Below are 19,964 nucleotides of genomic sequence, written 5' to 3'. Positions count from 1 at the left end.
ATATCTCATGCACAAGTGCATCAATCTGGAAGTCTTTCATGAACGTGCCCGGTCGAAAACAGGCTGTCCCAGGGCTCTCTGGGTACTTGAACCGGTCTTATCACTTGTTTTCTTCCTACATTTTCTTCTGTTCCTCTACGCACCTTCATCGAGACTCAACCACGCAATCACCAAGGCTTTCTCGGGTCGTCAGTCAACGGTATGGACGGCAACAACAACGAACGGCGCAACCATTCGGACATTCAGTATCCCTCTTCGAGTTCGACTCAAGCGCCTACTATCGTCATAGGCAATGTGTCCCAAGCGAGGACATCGACTTTCGACTTGCCCATGGTCCCAAGCCCTCCGGCAACCCCGGACTCCTCCAGTGAGGCTCGACGAGCTAGCTCATCTTCAGCTAGGGGTCGTCTGACCACGTCAAGACATGACTCAAGTAGGAGGATTCTATTGTACCCTGAAGGTGACTTTCGTAACAGCTCAACACCGGAACTGCGAGATTTGAAGACTGATATGATGTGCAACTGGCTGTACCAGCAGCAACTGGAGCGGATGTGGTCAGCCAATGGCATTGAAGAAGGGGTCATGCTCAAGAAAGCGAAGAACGACTACAAGTGTGCCCCCGAAGACCTTCGTTCTCGCCCTGAAGGAGTCTATGATGCAGTAAGAATGCTCAATGTCAAGGTAGGGAAAGCTGATGGTCGCAAGGTGCCTACTTACTAACTCAACCTTGATAGTGTGCCATGACAGTCAACACAGGCGTTGTCAAACTATTCCTCCAAGATCAGACACTCACCCACATGCCGCTTGACTCTGGCCTCCGGCTGCAAATCCTCCCGAGCATTTCTCATCTTCCTGACTGCCAGAAACATCAGTTCGCAGCGTTCATTCGAACCTATAATATCCTCATCGTCTGGGATGACGATCCTAATCACATCCTCAAACGTGTCCAGTCAATAGAAGACCAACTTATCAACATGATTTGGAAGGAAGAATGCGAAGACGATGAATCCTCTGCTCATCTTCCCAGTGCCATGCCCAGCACACTCAACCTCAACAAGGCCAACGACGAAGGAGGATCGTCTCAAATTGCCGACATGGGACACAGCTTGCTACCTCGTCGGATTGTTCTCATCCAACCACTCCTAACTGCCATCACGTTGGTCTTGCTGATTGCTGCCATTGGAAGTGGTTGGCGCGAGATCGCCATTGAAATCAAGGTTGACCGTTCCTGGATGCGACTGGCCTTCATTGCCGTCGTCCCCCTTCAATGCTGGCTTGCACTATTCTTCATGCAGTCAGTTGCTGGTTGCTGTGCCCAGATCATAGGTCCCATAAGTCAAATGAATGCCAATACCAAGTTTTACTCTGGAATGCCGCCCCCGCGCCTCCCCACCGATGGAAGCTATACTTTGCCGCACGTCACTATTCAATGTCCAGTCTACAAAGAGGGTCTCTGGTCCGTGATCGACCCGACAATCAAATCCATCAAAGAGGCTATCTCGACTTATGAAATGCAAGGGGGAACTGCCAACATCTTCATCAACGATGATGGTCTGCAACTGATCCCCGCCGAGCAAGCCCAAGAACGACGTGACTATTACGACGAACACAACATCGGGTGGGTGTCGAGACCAAAGCACGATCCAAAGCCCGCAGATTCCAGCCAAAGACCTTTTATCCGAGCCGGTAAGTTCAAAAAGGCATCCAATATGAACTATGCCCTGAACGTCTCTGCTCGAGTCGAAGACAAACTGTTGACCATCGTACGTCCGGACGATGGCACCTGGACTACGGAGCAAGAACGAGAGGTGTACCATAAAGCTCTTGCATCTATCGTTACCGAAGACGAAGGTCGTACGCAAGCGTCAGGCAACATTCGCGTGGGGGACTACATCCTGCTGATAGACAGCGACACGCGTGTTCCTCGAGACTGTTTCCTGAGCGCAGTCTCAGAAATGGAAATATCCCAAGAGGTCGCGATCATCCAGTTTGCCAGCGGTGTAATGAACGTCACAGACTCGTGGTTCGAAAAGGGAATCACCTTCTTCACGAATCTTGTGTACTCCGCCATCCGCTACGCAGTATCCAATGGCGACGTTGCCCCTTTTGTCGGTCACAACGCCTTTTTACGCTGGTCAGCTGTGCAAGATGTTGCCTATGTCTACGAAGATATCAACGACGGTATTGTCAAGGAAAAGTACTGGAGCGAAGCCACGGTTTCTGAAGATTTTGATATGGCTCTTCGTCTGCAAACCTCTGGGTATATCCTCCGCCTTGCAGCCTATGCCGGCCAGGGCTTCAAAGAAGGTGTCTCTCTGACGGTCTACGACGAACTCGCCCGCTGGGAGAAATACGCCTATGGTTGTTCGGAGCTCATCTTCCATCCGTTTGCCCAATGGCTCTCCAAGGGCCCCTTTACTCCCTTGTTCCGCAACTTCATCAAGAGCTCGATGCCATTCCCGTCTAAGTTGACCATTATGGCCTATATCGGAACTTATTACGCCATCGGGAGCGCGTGGATATTGACGCTGTTCAATTACTGCATTGTTGGCTGGTTCAACGGCCACTTGGACCATTATTACATTGACAGCTTCAAAATCTATTTTGCCATCATCGTTGTCTTCACCGCCCTCGGAAATCTCGCGCTGGCAGTAATGCGCTACAGAGTCGAAGATCAGACTCTCCTCTCGGCGCTGTGGGAGAATTTCCGTTGGATTCCGCTTTTGACCATCTTTCTGGGAGGCATATCCCTTCATGTCTCGCAAGCAATCCTCTCGCATCTCTTCTCGATCGACATGTCCTGGGGCGCGACCAGCAAGGAAGCCACCGATACGAGCTTCTTCAAAGAGATCCCCACGATTCTTCGGAAATTTCGGTTCACATTCATCTTCTGTGCCGTTATGAGTTTGGGAATGATTGTGGTTGCTGGCGTCGGTCCGCTAGGGAAACTGGTGCCATATGACTGGCAGATTGCATGGTTCACGGCGGTTTGGCCTTTGGCCACGGTTGTCGGTGGGTTTTTCATTTTTATCTTTGCCGTTTTCCTCCTGCCTTTCTGCCCGAGTTCTCTCCTTTCAGCTGACCTTCCAGCACTTCTATCATCTACCCCTCCCATCGACTCGCACACTCTTTGCTGACATTCTGGGTGGACAGGGTCGCACGCATTACTGCCGCTTGTGTTGAATCCGGGATTGATGCAGTTCACCTTTTGAGCAGACGAGCTTTGGCGGTTGGATTTTGTTGGGGAAATGTACTCGGCAGGGTGTGCTATATCCATTAGTTGCGACTTTGCAACACCAGATACACACGACCATTCCTTTGTCGATCGTTCTATGTTGTTCCGTCATGTAATCAACTCTCACGGTGCGCCGTCCCACACATAATCCATTTGAAGGTCCCACCAAAGTCCAGCGAGGGCAAAAAAGCCACGCTTTCTGGCAGAAGCCGCGTGCTATGCCTCGATATTCCTGGCTCCAGCGGCCCTGTGCTCGCCAGAAGCTCCTCTGGAACCTCGATGAATAGTTCAAAGTGCCATGTCCTGGGAGGATGTACAAGATCCATGCGGCCACTGTAAGTGGAGACGATCGCCTGGTATCGCTCCATCATGTCGCGGGCGGCCAGTCTGGACAAGTAGAAGTCCTCGACCATGCTGAACCCGCTCATTGCGTCGCGATAGGTCTCGTCCATGATCTCGAGCTTTTCCACCCAGTCGAACCGCACGCTCAAGCCATAGGAGAGGTTCCGCAGCCATCGAGTCAGGCAGTCCGGACAGTGGTAGCGAACCACACGCTGGCGCAGCAGTGATTCCACCTCGCCTCTGACGGGATCACCGACAACGAGCAGGTGGAGACCATGGCTACGGATGATGGTCTCGAGGGCCAATATTTGCAGAGACATTTCTGAGACAGGCGAGCCCTTTCGGAAGGGGAGATGGTCCGGCTCTAGCAAAGGCGGCTGGCAGAGGTTGATCAGCATCGTACTCGACACCAACAGATTGTAGATGTTCAGTCGGACCTCGGCGGGGAGCGACATGAAGCCCCTCGCCTTCCTGCGAGGAGTGAGGCTGGCCATTGTCGTTGAAGGTTACTGGTGGTCGCTTCCCTTGACAAGAACTTTCCGCGGCGCTTTCCGGTCTGATTTCCGCTCGATTCAAGCACCGGATGAGTCTTTGGCAGGGGACGAAGGGAGCAATGTAATGCGGTCAAATGAGAGTTGAAATAAGCGTAATTCAAGAGGACCTAGACATGGACGGAACCAGATGTTTGACGTCTTGGCGGCCGCGTCTGAGTTCATGAGATAGTTTGGACTCACTAGTGGCGGAGGGGGGGAATGTCACTTCAGCTATGGTGTCTTGAGTCCAGAAACGTCAGCCTTGCGAAGAAGAAAGATGGGGTGAAGGTGTGTATATGCATAAACATCAATATGGCACGAACTGGTCGGCTAAATGGTATTCTACCACCGGACGGCTGACCAATGGGCGGCTGCGGTGGGTCAAAAGCATTTGTTCCCCGTCAAGAGACCGACAGCGATTGTTTTGTTTTTCCGGGATTCTTATACTTCAGCATTTCTTTCCAAGAGATGGAGATCCTCCAATAAAACTCCCGCTTGCCCACCCTCGCAGCATCGAGAGGAAACTTTGCCCTCATAGAGGTCGACACCAACTCGTCCTAATCTTCCTCATCCCGTTTCCTCCTCTAGATCTCCTTGATAGTCTTGAGTTCCTTCTTCTCCACAACGGCGTCGAAATGCTTCTTGGCGTTAACTCCTCCCACAAACACAGCGATGATCCACTGGAACCAGGGCAGGCTGAAAGCCTTGACGTTGTGCTTTCTCAGCTTCGTCAGGGCGAAGTGGATGGCCTCGATACTATGCGCACCATAGAGGAAGTAGAAGAGGACGTCTTGGGTGCGCTTGGCGTATTTGCTGGCGGTGGCGCTCCTGGCTATGAGTTGATCGTGAAGAATGGAGCCTGGCTCGATGAATCTGCGGCGGGCGGACAGTATCATCAGGGCGATGGATAGCAGGTAACCTCTTGCGTGGCCGCCTGTGGGGAATTCGTACTCGTCGATGGTGACGGCGGAGACTTTGTGTGTCGACATGTTGGATACCTTCTGGCTCTTTCGCGTTGAGAGGTCGAATGGAACAGCTGACAGAGAGAGAGGGAGAGATTGGAGATGTTAGGAGTTCTGCCGAGCAACCTGGGAGCTGGTCTGTATGAATACACGGGCGTTTTTTAATCGCCCGATGCTTTGGTCAGGCCTCGACGTTGCTTCAACAGGGATTCCCCGCCTCCAGCGCGGGGAAAGGATTACGGGACACAGGAGTGATATACGGGATGATTGGCTTCACTGGGCCAAGCGGGCGATCATGTAAGTACGTGGATAGAATAGGCAAATGAGGAGTATGCAGAGTTGCTAGGATGAATGATTGGGAGAAGTTGATGGAGAGAACAGCAACAAGAGGCCAGGGGTCCTCGATGGAGTATTTGACAGCGAGGATGCAGGGGACGAGAAGGATTCCGACCAAGAAAAATGCGGAGGAGATGGCCAGAGAAATGCTCACAATAACCTAGGTTAATACTACTCGTACCGAGTACGCCGAACGAGGTAATCCTAGTGTGATGCTCCTGTCAGTCATACCGTATACGGGATAGCTGCCGCGCGGAACACACCTTAATACGAGTCCAATCATCTTCCCCCAGAAAGACAAGGGTTTGCGAAGTGGAAAATTCCCCTCAGACGAATCTGGCGCTGCACAGCGACAACCAAAAAAAAAAGGTATCGGGATAATCAGCAGCGAGCTTGGTCGCTACATCTGCCTGTCCCGCGAGATGGCCCCCTACGATAGCGACTCCTCGGACGATGGCGAGGACTACTCGACCACCAACGTCACGCTCGGTTATGCCACTGTCGAGTCGACGGGCGACGACGTCAGTCACTTGGGCGGCCATCCCACGTGGCTAGACTCAAGTCACCCTCCGCCTGCGGCACTGGCAAAATGCAAGGTCTGCAACAGCTACATGTCCCTTCTCCTCCAGCTCAATGCAGATCTGCAACAGTATTTCCCCAGCGACGACCGGCGCCTTCATGTCCTCTGCTGCAGGAAGAAACAGTGTTCGAAAAAGGTGGGCAGTGTCAGGGCATTCCGGGAAGTCAGGAAGCCTAGGGTGCAAGAGAAGAGTCAAAAACAAAAGGCGACAGAGCCAGAGACAGTGAGGCCGGTACAGGACCTTGGGAGTGCTCTGTTTGGCGGGCCAAGCCAACAATCCACAGCCAGCAGTGCGAATCCGTTTTCGATGCCCGCCAGCATGAATGGGCCCGCGACAGCAAACCCGTTTGCGAGCATAGGTTCGCCTTCACAGTTGGCAGCGCTACCTCCGCAGAAACCGCGCGACGAGCCTCAACCTCAACCTCCTACACAGTCATTCGCAGATAAACTACGAATCGGCACCGAACCGGAGGACGAAAGCACCAAGAAGACCGCACAGGACCAGAAACCGTGGCCGGACCTCACCGAGTTTCCCAAACCCTACCCATCCTTCTACCTCGATGCATATCCGGAGGAGCTGGACAGAGAACCTGCCGCCGCTGCCACAGAAGCAGAGTCCTCGAAGACACAATATGATATTGACGACGCAGGAGGCTCCAGCAACGCTGCGGATAAAGACACGTTCGAATCCAGCCTGGACAAGACCTTTCAAAAATTCTCCGACCGTATCGCCCAAAACCCGGAGCAAGTCCTACGGTACGAGTTCAAGGGTGAACCACTGCTGTATTCTGGCGCAGACGAGGTAGCGACCCGCTTCACCGTGTCCCACGGCAGAACCGGACCAGTGAAGGGAATACCGCGATGCGAGAGTTGCGGTAGTCAACGGGTGTTTGAGCTACAACTTGTGCCGGGCTTGATATTCGAGTTGGAAAAGGACGACGAGAACGCCATGGGCCTGGAGGATGGCATGGAGTGGGGCACAATCATCGTGGGGACGTGTGTGAACAACTGTGGTGACGCCGGGGCTGTCTCCTTCAGGGAGGAGTGGGTTGGGGTGCAGTGGGAGGAGAGAGTCGTCAGGAGATAATGCCGTCTTTCGCACAAAGGCATAGAGAGATTCTAGATGAGTGTGACGATTGATGAAGAAACGGGGAAACATTTCGAAACGATAGAAGACAAGATCTCAGACACATGATCCGAGGGAGTCTGTCAATGGAATCAAACACCACCCTATCAAGTGCACGTCAAAATGTCCATCAAGCACTGACGAAGAGCCGAGTTCGTGCTTGTCACACCGTTCATCTCACTTCGCGCACTGCTATTTTGTACAGCAACCTCCTTTCAGCCCCGACCCCGCAAAGGAGCGGAGCAGAATATCGTCGCAGTCAAAGCGTACGAGGTACATGCAGGCAAGCGCAGGGATTAATGACGACGAGGACATTGAGTGACTTACTGACTCGGCATCCCGATATCGAATCGGGCACAACCATGTCCATAATTACTAGTAATCCATTACCTCGGTCACCTAGGTAGGTGGTAGGCAAATAATGCAAAGACCTTCAGAGGGGAATCTCTAGACACTTTTGACTGTATTATTGCACCATCGATTTGGTGACACGGGCGGCAAAATGCTTGGAAAGTCGAGGATTTCAGCTAATGCCCTTTCTTTTTCTGCCTGTGTCCTGAGTCAATGGCTGAAGCGTGGTTTTAGATAAGTGCTCGGTCCTTATACATAGTAATGCAATGTGTGCCAGGGATATATCGGCACGGCACACCCTATACATGTGTAGTGTTTTGCCCATCCGAGTTTTGACATAAAGTGACTGGAGGGGCTGGCTAGGCGAGCCACGATCCTTGCGAAGCACCCCCAGTAAACAGGTTGAGTCAAAGTGGTGTGTTCTCAGGCATTGTCTTAGGGGCGCTTCTAAACCTTCTCATGCGAGCCTACCTCAACAATGGTCATGATCATCTGGAAAAGGTACCTTGTCCAGCTGTTTCTAGGTACTCGTAGCTCGCGGAAAGTGGCACTCCAAGACGTTTAGCAGATGAGCAGGGGCGGCTGTGATCGGAGGCTGGCTCCAACATGAGCTGTAAAAGGTCCAAGGCCACGCACGGCATCTTGAGCCGCGCTTGGGTTACAGTGTCTCCAGCCTCCAGCTGCTTGCATGGGTAGGGAGTACGCCATCGTTGGCATCCACGCATCCTGGCATCCTTGGTTGTAATCACGGGACTAGGAAGAACCTCAGACGACGATATCATCAAACTGGGTGAGTGTGAGTGACTGGGCGGACAAGCTCCCTTCCTTAGCTTGACACTCGTGGGTAGCCCGAGCTGCCCGAGGCAACTTTGTCAAAGTATTTGTACGAAGGACCAGCCGTCATCGCACCCTGGCTTGCCACTGGTGCCACGCCTAAAGCCGCATGTGTGATTTTTCAGCTGGAAGCTCTCTCCCACGAAGTCCAGCCACCCACCCTCCGGCGAGCCCCGCGAAATCCACAATAAGATGCTAGTGCAACGCGCTAAGTACGCGAGCGCGGATCTGCGAGACGATCGAACGCGTGTCGGTAGAAAAGAGGCGTCGTTCTTCGATCAGATAATTTCCCATGAAAATGCAGGATTCGAATGGATTATCTTGGTCAAGTAATATATGTGCAAGACAATGAAGAGTTCCAGATATGGAATCTCCTTGAGTAGCGTATGAATTAAGGAAAACAAGGCCGGACGGGGAAAAAAGGAAAAAATAAATAAATTGTGGACGCGTCAAAAGGTCAGGATATCATCCCCGCTTTTCCCTTTCCCTATTTAGAGCGAATCTCATTTCCCACTGCCTACCTCGTACTTTCCACAAACCGCCCGTTTGATAAGAAATACTCCCGAGGACTGGGGCTGCATCGATATAGAAACAGTAGTCGGTGGGGATTGGGCACTGACTGGGATCTGTTCGTGGCAGAACGCTGTGCCGTCCGACAATAATCAATCCAGACTGTGACTGCGACCGAGAACGGAGAGCTAACTGACTTTGTTGTTTACGGCTGCGTATGTATGTATGTATGCTAGGCATAGCATGGCATTGCATGGCATGGCGTGAACACGCAGCACCAGGGCCAACGGTACGAAAGCTCATGCATAGGTATGTCTTGCACCGGCCTCGCTTGTTTGCTGCAAGCCCAAAATGCAGCCATCTGTCATCTCATCTCATGGCTTCCATGCAGGCCTTCGATAGGATATGTGATCCGGCTCCCTAAAGTCATCCCTGCTGCTCCAACTTGCTGATCCTTCTGTTCCCTCCTCTCACAAGTACCACAAGTAATCATATACCCAACCTAGTCGAACCCCATGTCTCGTTCGGGGAGTTACTCTGTAGAGTGAGTTGCTTGGATTGCGGCCCATCCTTGGTTTGGTTTCGACTTTGTTCCACATCCCCAGTTGCCATGACAGTTGGTGCAGTAGTATCAAGCCTGTCGGCCCCCCAGGAATACTCGTAGCTACTAGGTCCCTTTGATTGTGGAGATAAGTTCCACGGCCTTAAAACCATCGTTTGCCGCTGTGCGAGTAAAGTGCCTGCATGAGGAAGTGCTAAACCAAGGTCCCCTCTCCCAGCTGACCGGCCTCTCGCCAGTGCGGCACGGGTGAAGCACAATATTACTCGTATTGACGTAGTGCTCCAAGAACGGATGCCCTGAGACGGCCGTTAAACCGACCGTGGCGCTGGCTAGATGGGCGCCTCAAATTTCTGGGACCCGCCACGAGCCTGGCCGATGCATGCACACGACCTCGATTGATTCTTGTATCATGCCGTGTCTGGAGCACGCGATCCAAGGCCTGAAGCCAAGTGATCTGTGATGTCCCGGAGAGCGGCAACAGCAGTCCAAAGGAATGGCCAGAAGGGAACAAGGATAATGGTCGTATTTTTTTGATTCAGAGCTACCTACTTCCAGCTACCTAAACCTCAGCTATCGCTGTGTTGTTACGATGTCGATGATGGAATTAGGATGTTGTCGTCGTCAGGGGTTGGGATAGACCGTAGACACATGACTGATCCAATTGACCACATCAACGCATAGTACAAAAACATAGAGACGCGCACAATCGAACACATTTTGCTGAACAAAAGAGTTGCTCCTGGCCAGTTCCATTGCTTGGGCAAATAACGCCTTTGCGTTTCCCGGATATCCAGCTCCGCTCCATGTTTTTCAAGCTCAAATCCATGGCCCTCCTCTTTTGGGGTCATGTATGCGTCATTGCTGGACAGAAAAAGACACTGTATGCTATTCGTTTCAAGTCGAGTAGGTCGTGGCACAGCTGAGCATGTGCCTTTGGGTGTTTTATCATAAAGGGCGGTGTGTGTGAATCCGGTCATAGCCATAGAAATAGCAGTGCTATGGTGTGGTTTATGATCTTGGAATCAGTTCGTCACCCAGTTGCAGAGCCAGTCCCTGGCTGGTCGGAGCCTTTCGTGGCAAGGTGGGACTGCCGGACGGAGGCTGCAAGGTATCAAAATTCAAACTGGCTCTTGTAAACCGACTAGGAGTCTTGCTAATGGTGGGAGTCCGGTTGCCCCACTGAGCAGGTGCAGGTGAAGGAGTGACATTGCAGAAGTCGGCCAGGTTGAAATTCTGGCCTGGAGTTTGTAGAGCGCCATTGAACAATCCAAGATGAGTGCCTGGAGTGGTCATTACTGAGGAAGGGAGGTGTGAATGCTGTGAAGGTGGTGTCGAGGGTGGTTCTTTCGACGAGTCCGAGGTTCTGTGGATATTGATAGCTGGTGACCTAGAGGGTGAATTTGCCAGATAGAGTAGGAGGTCGGCCCCAGATTGCTTGGAGTTGCCATTTAAGAAGCGTTTCGTGGGAGGAGGTGTTCGTGGAGGTGATGAGGACAAAATACTGCTTGACGGTTCGTTGCCAAATGCAGGCATGGATAGGTCATGATCTTCGTCATCGGAGTGAACATCAAACATGGGAGAGTCGTCATTAGCAAGGCGAGGCGTTCTAGCAGAGTCGGTATGAAAGAGTGGATGCTCCTGGAAGGACTGTGCCCGATTCACTAGAGGAGAAGACTGGGGCAGTCGGTGATCTTGCTTCCATGTCAACGTGCTTGACTGTCTGTCCAGGCCTGTCACAGACGACGACCGGACTCTTTTCCTCGCAGCGAATGGAGGCTCGGGAATTTTAAAGGCAGAGCTGGAGGGCTTCGAAAAACGATTATTGGCAATTGACGAGGTAGGGACAAATTCGTCGTCGGATCCAGACGAGGTATCACAAGGTAGATCTTCCTCCAGAAACGGTCTCTTTCTCTTCAGTTTCTCGGTGAACTCGGGTTCGATCGAGGCCAGCGTACGATCTTGCCAGCCATTCTGGGCCTTGAAGCTTGCAAAAGCCAAACAGTCTTGGAGGTTTCGAGCAACCTATGGAGCAACTTCAGTCAGGAAGGGGGGTTCTCCCCAGAGAACATCTTGTGAGCAGAGTTGGGATTGAGTTACCTTTGCAATTTCCACCCTTCGCAGCACCTTCTCTGCTACTTCAGCCGCAGCATGTGGATGCTGGTCAGAGGTCATGTTGTTGCAAAGAGTCTGAGAGGCCAGCATGAGGGATAGGTCTCCGAGGGAGTTTTTAAGAAGGAGAAGGGTGAGGATTTTGCCAAATATGTGTGGTGTTGCCCCGAGACGTCAATGCGCAGGCTAGGAAAGAATTGTAGTCGAGCTGGTTTAATTCCTACTATGGATCCAGACTCGGGCTGGCAATTCGTGGGGCCACAGCGCCAGGGTAGCCGGGTCCGACTGCGCTATGTTGAATGAGTGGTGCTCGGGTCCAGTTCGGCTCACTGAAGGATCGAGGTCATGCTAGAGGATCAGATGTCGAAACGGACGGAGGTATATAGGACAAAAGGACAGAGAGCAGGAGGTTGCAGAGGAAAGAAAAAGAAGGTGGACGGCAGCTGAGCAATAAGTTCAAGGAGAGTAGGTAGGTGAGTTAGTGGTAGAGGAACGTTTGGTGGCAGCGAACTTGACAACCACGGTGAATGGCCTGGATTAAGTTAATTGGGCTCACCGGCATATTGTACAAGTAGGCTTTCACTACTCCTACTACTGGAGGCAGTTCAGAGACTCAGAGCGGCAACTGGTGCAGGGTGGACGAGGGGGTGCCCTCGTTGGAGCCGATGCTGCAAGCACTGACACTGGCGGGCACGTTCTGGGTAAAGAGCCACTAAGGCAGCTAAAGGACAAGTGGATTGAGGCCGTCCATTTGCAGCTCCGGCTCGCCTGTGGCTGGTGATGGTGTCAAACTCATTGGCTTCTTAGCTGCTAATTATGCATGGCCGACACTCTTAACTGAGACTCCTGCTTGGAGCTTACCGACTGGCTCTGAAATTGGCCTCTGCGTTGGTCGCATGCACCTTTGGCAGGTTCCTCAGCTTCCTCCAGCCATACGACCCGGCCATCCTCAATCCATTTCAAACCGATGTTTGCACAGGACCAATTGACGCCTGTGACTTGCGTGCCTGTGTTTCCCATATCCTCAGAATCACCTTGGTCACCTCTGATCTGGCGGCTGCAGGTACTGCTACGACTATTCGGTGCTCCTACACCTACCTCGTAATCCTACTCGCAGACCAGACTGCCGGTCTCTCTGTCTCGTGTGCCCTGATATCCGGTTGAACCAACCCCCTCCTTGGGTCCACTGCCACGACCACAAGTCGATCTGCTTGTTCCGAGATTCTATGACACGGCTGGGACATACGAGTAGCTTTGATGAGCCAGAGAGGGAAGAAGCCGTGTCACAAATTTCCTCCTTTTCCATCTCGGGCACGGGTGTCAGCGACAAGCTAAAGATCTGGGGAAGAATAACCACTGGTCCCTCCCTAAAGCAGTGTAGCTTTCTCAGTCCAGGCATCGGGCGGTGGACACCGAGAGCCGCACTGACCTCACTCAAAACCTCATTACTTCCCACATTGAAGGGGATAACGGTCGACCTTTGATCGAGGGGTTACCCCCCCTGATCCAGGTTCAAGCAGGTACCTCGCTGATCAATATCATATTCGGGGTACCTGCGTGAAAAGTATAATGCTAAGTTCGGAGGATATAGAGGTAGCCATCAGGAGAAGATGCTAGAGAACCAAAAAGGAACATCTTCGGCTCCCCGATCCGGATATGAAAAATTACCATGGAGAACTAAGTCTCGGGATTGACAACCCTCGGGATTGTCGTGCGACAAAGACACGGAGGAATTGTCAGTGCCATTGACATGGCATATACGGAGTCTGAATGTATGTACGTAAGGCATTTCTGACACTTCCCATGTAACCAATGTTGCTAGGTTTATACAGAACCGTCCGGCCTGCGAACCTCCACGCACAATCAATTCTCTATAGACATGTTGTGTATACAGCGTGCTCTGCGCTCGGTATATGCGAGTCCGTTCAGCGGATCTCTAGCAGGAGAGCAGCACAGAATGGATATGCCCTACAGAGTCGAACTCCTGGGACTTCCATATCCACTGTATGGAGTTCTTCTCAGATTACACTTTTGATGTCCCCTTTCAGCAGGGGTAGCCCTCTTCTTCTCGGATAGAAGCTCAGAACAAGCATTCAGCCTTCCCCTGATTGATTTGAACAAATGAGGCTCTACTCATATTCGTGCAGATCAGAGATCCAGCTCCAGCACCAACTCAATATATACGGAGGTTCGAGGTAGAGATTATCTGTTCCTCATTGGGACATACTGAGTAGCTGCTGGACTGGGAACGAGGGACGGAGAAAATGCCAGGGGCCAATGCCGACTTATCTCTGGGCACTGTGCCAACCACATGTTCGTGCAGTTCCAAGCTACCTCTTCTACGTCATCAACCGTAAAACATGCCCACATGCCCACAACTACCTAGCTTTTCCGGGGACGCCAGTCCCTAAAGAGCCTAACTTGATTAACTAACAATCCCCCTCGGTGCTCTCAGCCCTTATAATGGCCCCCCTTGGCGCACCCAAAACCAACAGGAGCGCATTGTGTGCCGTGGTGCGTGGGTAAAAGTCCACTGTGGCCCAGGCACACCTAGGTATTCCCAAGGATGAGGTACGAGAAACTTGGTACAGCTCGAGGATTGCGCATTCTACTCGGTACACATTCCAATTCCCCACCTTTATCGCAATGCTTGTGGCTTTCAGCCAAGTTGATTGCACAATAATGGCCCTGATTGCTCTGCTGCCCTTGCACTTGTAGCCCTGGTTCCCTGGTTCCCTGGCTTGCCTGGTGCCGCTTCTGGCGAATCGCACCTACTGGCGGCAGCGCATGTCTCGCAATCACCAAACCTGTTCGAACCTGTCCTTCCACTTGGTGCAAAAAGAAAAAGCTGCATATTGCATACTGCATCTCCGTCCGCTACGACCCAGAATATCCCATAGTTCCAAGTGTCGGCCAGGTCGCAGGTCCGGGCAATGACACCTTCTTGTCGTCCTCTTTCAGCTTGCTGCTTCTCGACGAACTGACGATCGCTCTTCCTCTTTCACAACCTCACCCTCACCCTCAACCCCAGTCCTAGTCGACTTCTTCGTTCTCACCTGGTCGCTCGTTTGTCCGTCCAAAGTGTCTGAGCGAAGCTTCGTCTGCTCTGTTCTGCTTCTGCAGTGAGACCCTCGCAGCCAAGTGTCACTTCGGAAAAAAGCTCCATTGCACATGCATGTGCATGCGGTCGTTACATCCCACCCTTAATTCTCACCAACCGGCATCATCAACCACACCGTTTCAATTCCGCCGACCAGCTCGCTTCCTCACGCAGTCTGTCAGATCTATGACTGACTATTGAATCGTCCTCGCCTTCATTCCCCTCGTCAGTAGCCATGCCCTTTTTCAAAGAGCTGCGACGACGATCAAAAGCAAGTTTCCGAACCTCCGACTCCTCAACAGAGTCCAATGGCACCGTTCCGACCGCAAAATCGTCCTCGACTCTCAACTCCACTCCTGGGAGCGCAACACCACCTTCGACATATCATGCCAATGGGTCCTCACACAACGTTTTGGACACGGTAAAGAGCAATGGCGACACCCCACCACCGGTCCCTCAGCGGCCTCATGTAATGGTCCCAAGTTCCAATAGGAACAGCATGATAGTGAGTCTTCTGGAACAACCCCCGGCCAGGTATTGCACATGGGCTGAACAAAAGCAGACTCTGTCACCTTCTGGCTCCAATGGGACAAGGATCCCTCCACCGACCTCTGCATATGCGCCCAAAATCACTTCGGTCTTGGATAATTCAGTGGTATGTACTGGTTCAGCGAGTTCGGGAATACAAGGCTTAAAGATGACGCACAGGTCTACCACAAAGTATTGCTGGTCAACGGAGAAATAGGGGATCCAAATCAGAAACCCTTGGATGGCAATCTGACCGTCCATCACGACAAGGAAGGGCAGGCATTCCCACCCACAAACTGGCCTGTGTCCGACTCGTACTTCAAAGCTCTCGTCTACCTCTCGCCCGGATGGAACAGGATTCGTTTTGACTTTACCTCCCCGACATTGAGCCAGCACAGCGCTGGATCCGCGCCAATGATGCACTCTTCCTATATTATGCTGAACTACCTGCCGCTGAACAGCGCACTGCCTCTACAGCTTGTCATCCTGGTTGGTAGTGATTCTCCCTGTACATATGACGCAGTCCCTCAGAGGAAACAAAACGAGGGCAATGACCTATCCATGGCCACCAGAAAATTCCGCATGGCTGCTCACCTGTGGCAGACATTCACCGCAGAACAGATGTACCGACACAAATTTGGCCGCAGATGTTTTAGATTTGAGGAAGAGTGGCAGACCGGCACACTTTCGATGCGGGATTGGGAAATGGGCATCATGAAGAATGAGACCAGGGTTCATGTTGTTCGGGCGGACAAGACCACTGCAGAATTGCAGGATCTACAATATGCGCAGCAACACTCGCCGGCAGCCAAAAAGGGGGAGCTTTACTCGATCGCGGCGGACGCCGTGAAGAAATATTTCAACCTGAGGCCCGGTCAGAAGCAGCACGTGGCCTGCCTCCTTCTTGATTCCCACTGGGACCCCGAAGTCGGAACAATCAGGGCTCATGCCGCCCTCGGTGGTATCGGGGACGACTTGGGTCTGGCCATTTTCGGCTCACATGCTCTTCAGAGCTATCCCTCTTGCATTGAAGAAGTTGTGCCATCCTTTATGGATTGCACACGAACGGACACCAAGTATGTGGCGAATGATTGTAACGAGTCTGGCAGCAGTTGGGAAGCTGCCAATATCGGTATTGGCGCCCACCTGCACGAAGTCGGTCATCTTTTCGGCTGTCCACATCAAGAAAACGGAGTTATGCTCAGAGACTATGTCCGACTAAACCGCACATTCTTGGTCAAAGAACCCTACTCGACGAGAACAAAATCCCAAGGTCTCAAAGTTTGTCGTCAAGAAGACGAGTGTGGCTGGCATCGATTAGACGTGCTGCGTTTCCGGTACCATCCCTGCTTCAGACTCCCGAGCGATGAACCTCTACCACAAGACGACAGCATTCAGTATTTTCCAGTCGGCAACGGGCGCGTAATCTGTTCCGCCCCTTCAGGGATTTCATTTATCGAGATACGGACAGAAGGAGACGATCTATGCCGGCAATGGATCGACTATACCAGTGCTGATCCTCGGCACAGCGCGATTCCGAGACAAATCACCGTGGTAGAGGCCGACATTCGCGCACGTCTACCAGAAGACAAGAAGAAGGCTAAATTGTCTCTTACCATCTTCTGTGCTAGTTCCCGGAGTGAAAAGATCGAGGATTTGGAGGACCTTTTGTCAAAGAAATATGTAGTGAACCTACCCCATGTCAAACAGGCACCAAAACGTGACGAAGGCCTGACGATGAATGCGCTGAACAACGTTGTAGGACTGGGCAAGTCCTTTGAATCACGACTCGGATTTCGAAGCAAGAAGCTCGGGCATTCCCAGCTGGACGGCTCGCAGCCACAAGAGCTGATCCTAGAAAGCATTCATCTGCAGACGAAGCTTCTAACATCAGTCAGAGTTTATCATGGTTTTGCCCTAGATGGCATTGAATTTTGCTACGAAGACGGCCACAGTCAACTGTTTGGCAAGAGGGGTGGCAAACCCGGCGGCGACGAATTCTTCCTCGGTGAGTTCGCGTCGAGGTGTGATATTTCGCAGGACTAACATTCACAGACACGCGTCGTGGTGAAACCATCCTCGGCTTCTATTTGCGTGCTGGTCTTTGGGTCGATGGTATTGAGATTCTAACCAGTACTGGCCGAAGATCCGGTGTCTTTGGAAATGCGACTGGAGGCTCTGGGTATGTGACAGCGGCCCCTGCTCCATTCGTACCCTATATTCTAACCAGTCCGCAGGCATACCTTGATGGCGCCCCGAGGGTACAGTCTTGCCGGGATTTCGGGAAGCTGTGGGGCCTGGGTAGACGGTTTCCAGATTATCATTACACGCTGATGTCGTCTTGGAGATGAGTGTACATTGCCGACAAACCCCACTACTTGCATGACTTCGAAATGGAGATGCACCACCATTGTAATGGGCGATGCTTTTTGGATGGCTTTGGCGATTAATTCGATATCGGTCCACTTCGGTATAATACGGGATATTAATGCTGGTTCACGCCTGCACGGAACGAAACCATCGGGAGGGACACATTCGGCCAGGCATACGACGACGGCAAAAGAATACAAATAGAAAAGGACAACGGGCGACTATTCTACAATAATGAGGAGGTACGATATCCACCGGTTGGAGACGATCTCAACAGCGATTACAGGAAGGCCATTTCATCGGAAGTCCACTTAGGCCACGAGATAATGTGTCCGGGCAGGATGTACATATTTGCGGCCTGCAAAGCACGACACAGACGGCGAGGCTCTCTGACGGATCCAGAGATATCCCACGGGAAGGTACCTTATGCCTTCTCCTCATGAGCTACTGGCGGATGGGCCAAGTTGAGCATCGACTCCTGACCTGATTCTGCTTCATAATAGACATTAATGGCGATCCTGGTTAATGATTCCCTGAGGGCGTTGTTCGGCTTCTCAGTTATAAGTAGGCATCAAGGACACTTGATTTGCTTTATTTGAGCACGGATGTTTTGATTGAGCCACCCATGGGAGACACCCAAATGGGTAAAACGTGGAGCTTCTTGAGAAAGATCTAGAGGCATGGGACATGGAGTCTCTGGTACTGATGGGCTCTGTTGTATAAAAGCGGGCAGCCTTGCAGTGCGAGGTCTCAACTAATAAGGACAAGCGCAGCCTCGTTCGGCTTCTTTCCTGATGCGACACAAAAATCAACGACGACCGACGTAACCTCTTTGCAGATCCGCACGACTCGTGACGTGTACATTCATAAGCCCTAGCACCGCTTGGGGACCGTGTATTTTGCCGGAATCAGCATGTTGCACTTGGTTGAGGTACCCTTTTTGGCAGTTCCGGGCCTGTGACTCCGCTTGTGACGCAGTCATGGATGAAAGAGTTACCGGGTGTTTTCCGTAAGTGGAGAGAGGTACTGGAGAGTGGCATTGTTCTTCCAAGTGCTTCTCCTCTGTGATTACTTGTGTTCATCGATATTGAAGAGGTGAGCAGGATGGGTATAGCAAGTCTCTGGACCGCCAGCCTCGCGTTAGCCAGCTTAGCAACGGGTCAAAATGCCAGCTTGACTCAAGATAACACAATTTCCACAGAGGGACTCATTTCGAACAACTCCAAATTCGATACAATTCTGCGCGTGGACAACGGAACTTACGGCCCTATGGTCGAAGAAGTCCACTATTTCTACAAATATTGGCCCATTGGCATCGCAGTATCCAGCACCTCGAGAATTTTTGTTTGCTACACACGTGGGGATTACGACTATACCGTTGCCGAAGTCAACAGCACCACCTCGGAGACGCCTTTCCCAACTGCGGGGTTGAATTTGCCTGCTAATGCACTCAATACGGCTTTCAATGGGATCGAGTTCGGAAGTGCGAACTCGACCGGCTTAATCAGTGTGCAAGCGCTCTATATCACTCCTGCGACTTCTTCGGGGCAACCTGAAACACTATGGCTGTTGGACACGGGTCGGCCGACTATCCGGTCCTCTTCCGGGAGCTACACCATGCCCTATGCGCAGCCAGGCGGGCCAAAGGTCGTGGGCGTCAATTTGTCCAACGATACCGTCTATACGACCTACACGTTTCCGTCCGCTGTGCACTATCCTGACTCGTACATGAACGATATCCGCTTCGATCTCCGCCCCAACCACAACGTCGCATACATCGTGGATTCTAGCAATGAAGGCCGTAATGGGTTCATAGTGTTGAATCTTACAGACGGCTCATCCTGGAGGAGATTGACGCAACATCCGTCGGTGCTGCGGACGTACAATGCATTGCCGAGCTATCAGGGCCATCCATTCTACTACCGCAACCCGGGAATGAGCGTCTCGCATCAGCAAGAGGGGCTTGATGGTATCCAGATCTCCCCAGATGGTGACTATATCTACTACTCGCCACTGACGTCGCAGAACCTTTTCCGCATTCCGACTGCTAATTTGCTGTTACAAGACCGCCAAAGTCGACTGGCCGAGCAAGCGGCCTCCAACAACGTCTCATGGCTCGGTGAGCGGGGAGGCGAGGCCAACGGCTTCGAGGGCGATAGTCGCGGTCTGATCTATATGCTCATGCCCACCCACAACGCTATTTATTACTATGACCCTGCGGATTTGCAGGTCCATGGATTTATAAGGGATCCCAGGATCCTCTGGCCCGACAGTGCGAGTGTCGCCGAAGACGGATACTTCTACGTTATCGTCAATCAGTTGCCGTATCAGGACGAGTGGAACAATGGCGTCAACCTACGCCAGTTCCCGGGGGCAATATTGAGAGCCAAGTTGTTGGACAATGCCATGAAGATTACCTCGTTGGGATAGCCTGAGTATATCAAGGGCCTTGACATGGGATGCTTCAAGTGTCTGCGCACCCATTT

General features: G+C 52.0%; 7 protein-coding genes across 7 annotated transcripts; 4 read left to right on the top strand and 3 right to left on the bottom strand.

Moving 5' to 3' along the window:
* Positions 1 to 201: 201 nt before the first annotated feature.
* Positions 202 to 3,212, top strand: Z517_11401 (uncharacterized protein; the record flags this gene model as incomplete). The annotated part of the gene is made up of 3 exons (XM_013422985.1): positions 202 to 681; positions 735 to 3,012; positions 3,154 to 3,212. 3 exons carry the CDS (start codon positions 202 to 204, stop codon positions 3,210 to 3,212), a joined length of 2,817 nt encoding a protein of 938 aa, XP_013278439.1.
* Positions 3,213 to 3,351: 139 nt separating this feature from the next.
* On the bottom strand, positions 3,352 to 4,071 carry Z517_11400 (uncharacterized protein; the record flags this gene model as incomplete). Its single annotated transcript, XM_013422984.1, has 1 exon — positions 3,352 to 4,071. The coding sequence occupies one exon, from the start codon at positions 4,069 to 4,071 to the stop codon at positions 3,352 to 3,354; it is 720 nt and encodes a 239-aa protein (XP_013278438.1).
* Positions 4,072 to 4,694: 623 nt separating this feature from the next.
* Z517_11399 (uncharacterized protein) lies at positions 4,695 to 5,099 on the bottom strand (the record flags this gene model as incomplete). The annotated part of the gene is made up of 1 exon (XM_013422983.1): positions 4,695 to 5,099. The coding sequence occupies one exon, from the start codon at positions 5,097 to 5,099 to the stop codon at positions 4,695 to 4,697; it is 405 nt and encodes a 134-aa protein (XP_013278437.1).
* Positions 5,100 to 5,830: 731 nt separating this feature from the next.
* On the top strand, positions 5,831 to 7,075 carry Z517_11398 (uncharacterized protein; the record flags this gene model as incomplete). The annotated part of the gene is made up of 1 exon (XM_013422982.1): positions 5,831 to 7,075. The coding sequence occupies one exon, from the start codon at positions 5,831 to 5,833 to the stop codon at positions 7,073 to 7,075; it is 1,245 nt and encodes a 414-aa protein (XP_013278436.1).
* A 3,304-nt stretch (positions 7,076 to 10,379) lies between these two features.
* On the bottom strand, positions 10,380 to 11,543 carry Z517_11397 (uncharacterized protein; the record flags this gene model as incomplete). The annotated part of the gene is made up of 2 exons (XM_013422981.1): positions 10,380 to 11,393; positions 11,469 to 11,543. 2 exons carry the CDS (start codon positions 11,541 to 11,543, stop codon positions 10,380 to 10,382), a joined length of 1,089 nt encoding a protein of 362 aa, XP_013278435.1.
* Positions 11,544 to 14,815: 3,272 nt separating this feature from the next.
* Z517_11396 (uncharacterized protein) lies at positions 14,816 to 17,442 on the top strand (the record flags this gene model as incomplete). The annotated part of the gene is made up of 6 exons (XM_013422980.1): positions 14,816 to 15,085; positions 15,143 to 15,235; positions 15,289 to 16,809; positions 16,882 to 17,116; positions 17,164 to 17,290; positions 17,346 to 17,442. The coding sequence occupies 6 exons, from the start codon at positions 14,816 to 14,818 to the stop codon at positions 17,440 to 17,442; spliced, it is 2,343 nt and encodes a 780-aa protein (XP_013278434.1).
* Positions 17,443 to 18,582: 1,140 nt separating this feature from the next.
* On the top strand, positions 18,583 to 19,908 carry Z517_11395 (uncharacterized protein; the record flags this gene model as incomplete). Its single annotated transcript, XM_013422979.1, has 1 exon — positions 18,583 to 19,908. The coding sequence occupies one exon, from the start codon at positions 18,583 to 18,585 to the stop codon at positions 19,906 to 19,908; it is 1,326 nt and encodes a 441-aa protein (XP_013278433.1).
* Between the last annotated feature and the right edge of the window lie 56 nt (positions 19,909 to 19,964).

The sequence above is a fragment of the Fonsecaea pedrosoi genome (genome assembly GCF_000835455.1).
Source record: "Fonsecaea pedrosoi CBS 271.37 unplaced genomic scaffold supercont1.8, whole genome shotgun sequence".
In the NCBI taxonomy this organism is placed as follows: domain Eukaryota; kingdom Fungi; phylum Ascomycota; class Eurotiomycetes; order Chaetothyriales; family Herpotrichiellaceae; genus Fonsecaea; species Fonsecaea pedrosoi.
Note: the sequence above shows the minus strand (reverse complement) of the source record. Positions and strands in the feature narration are given on the sequence as shown.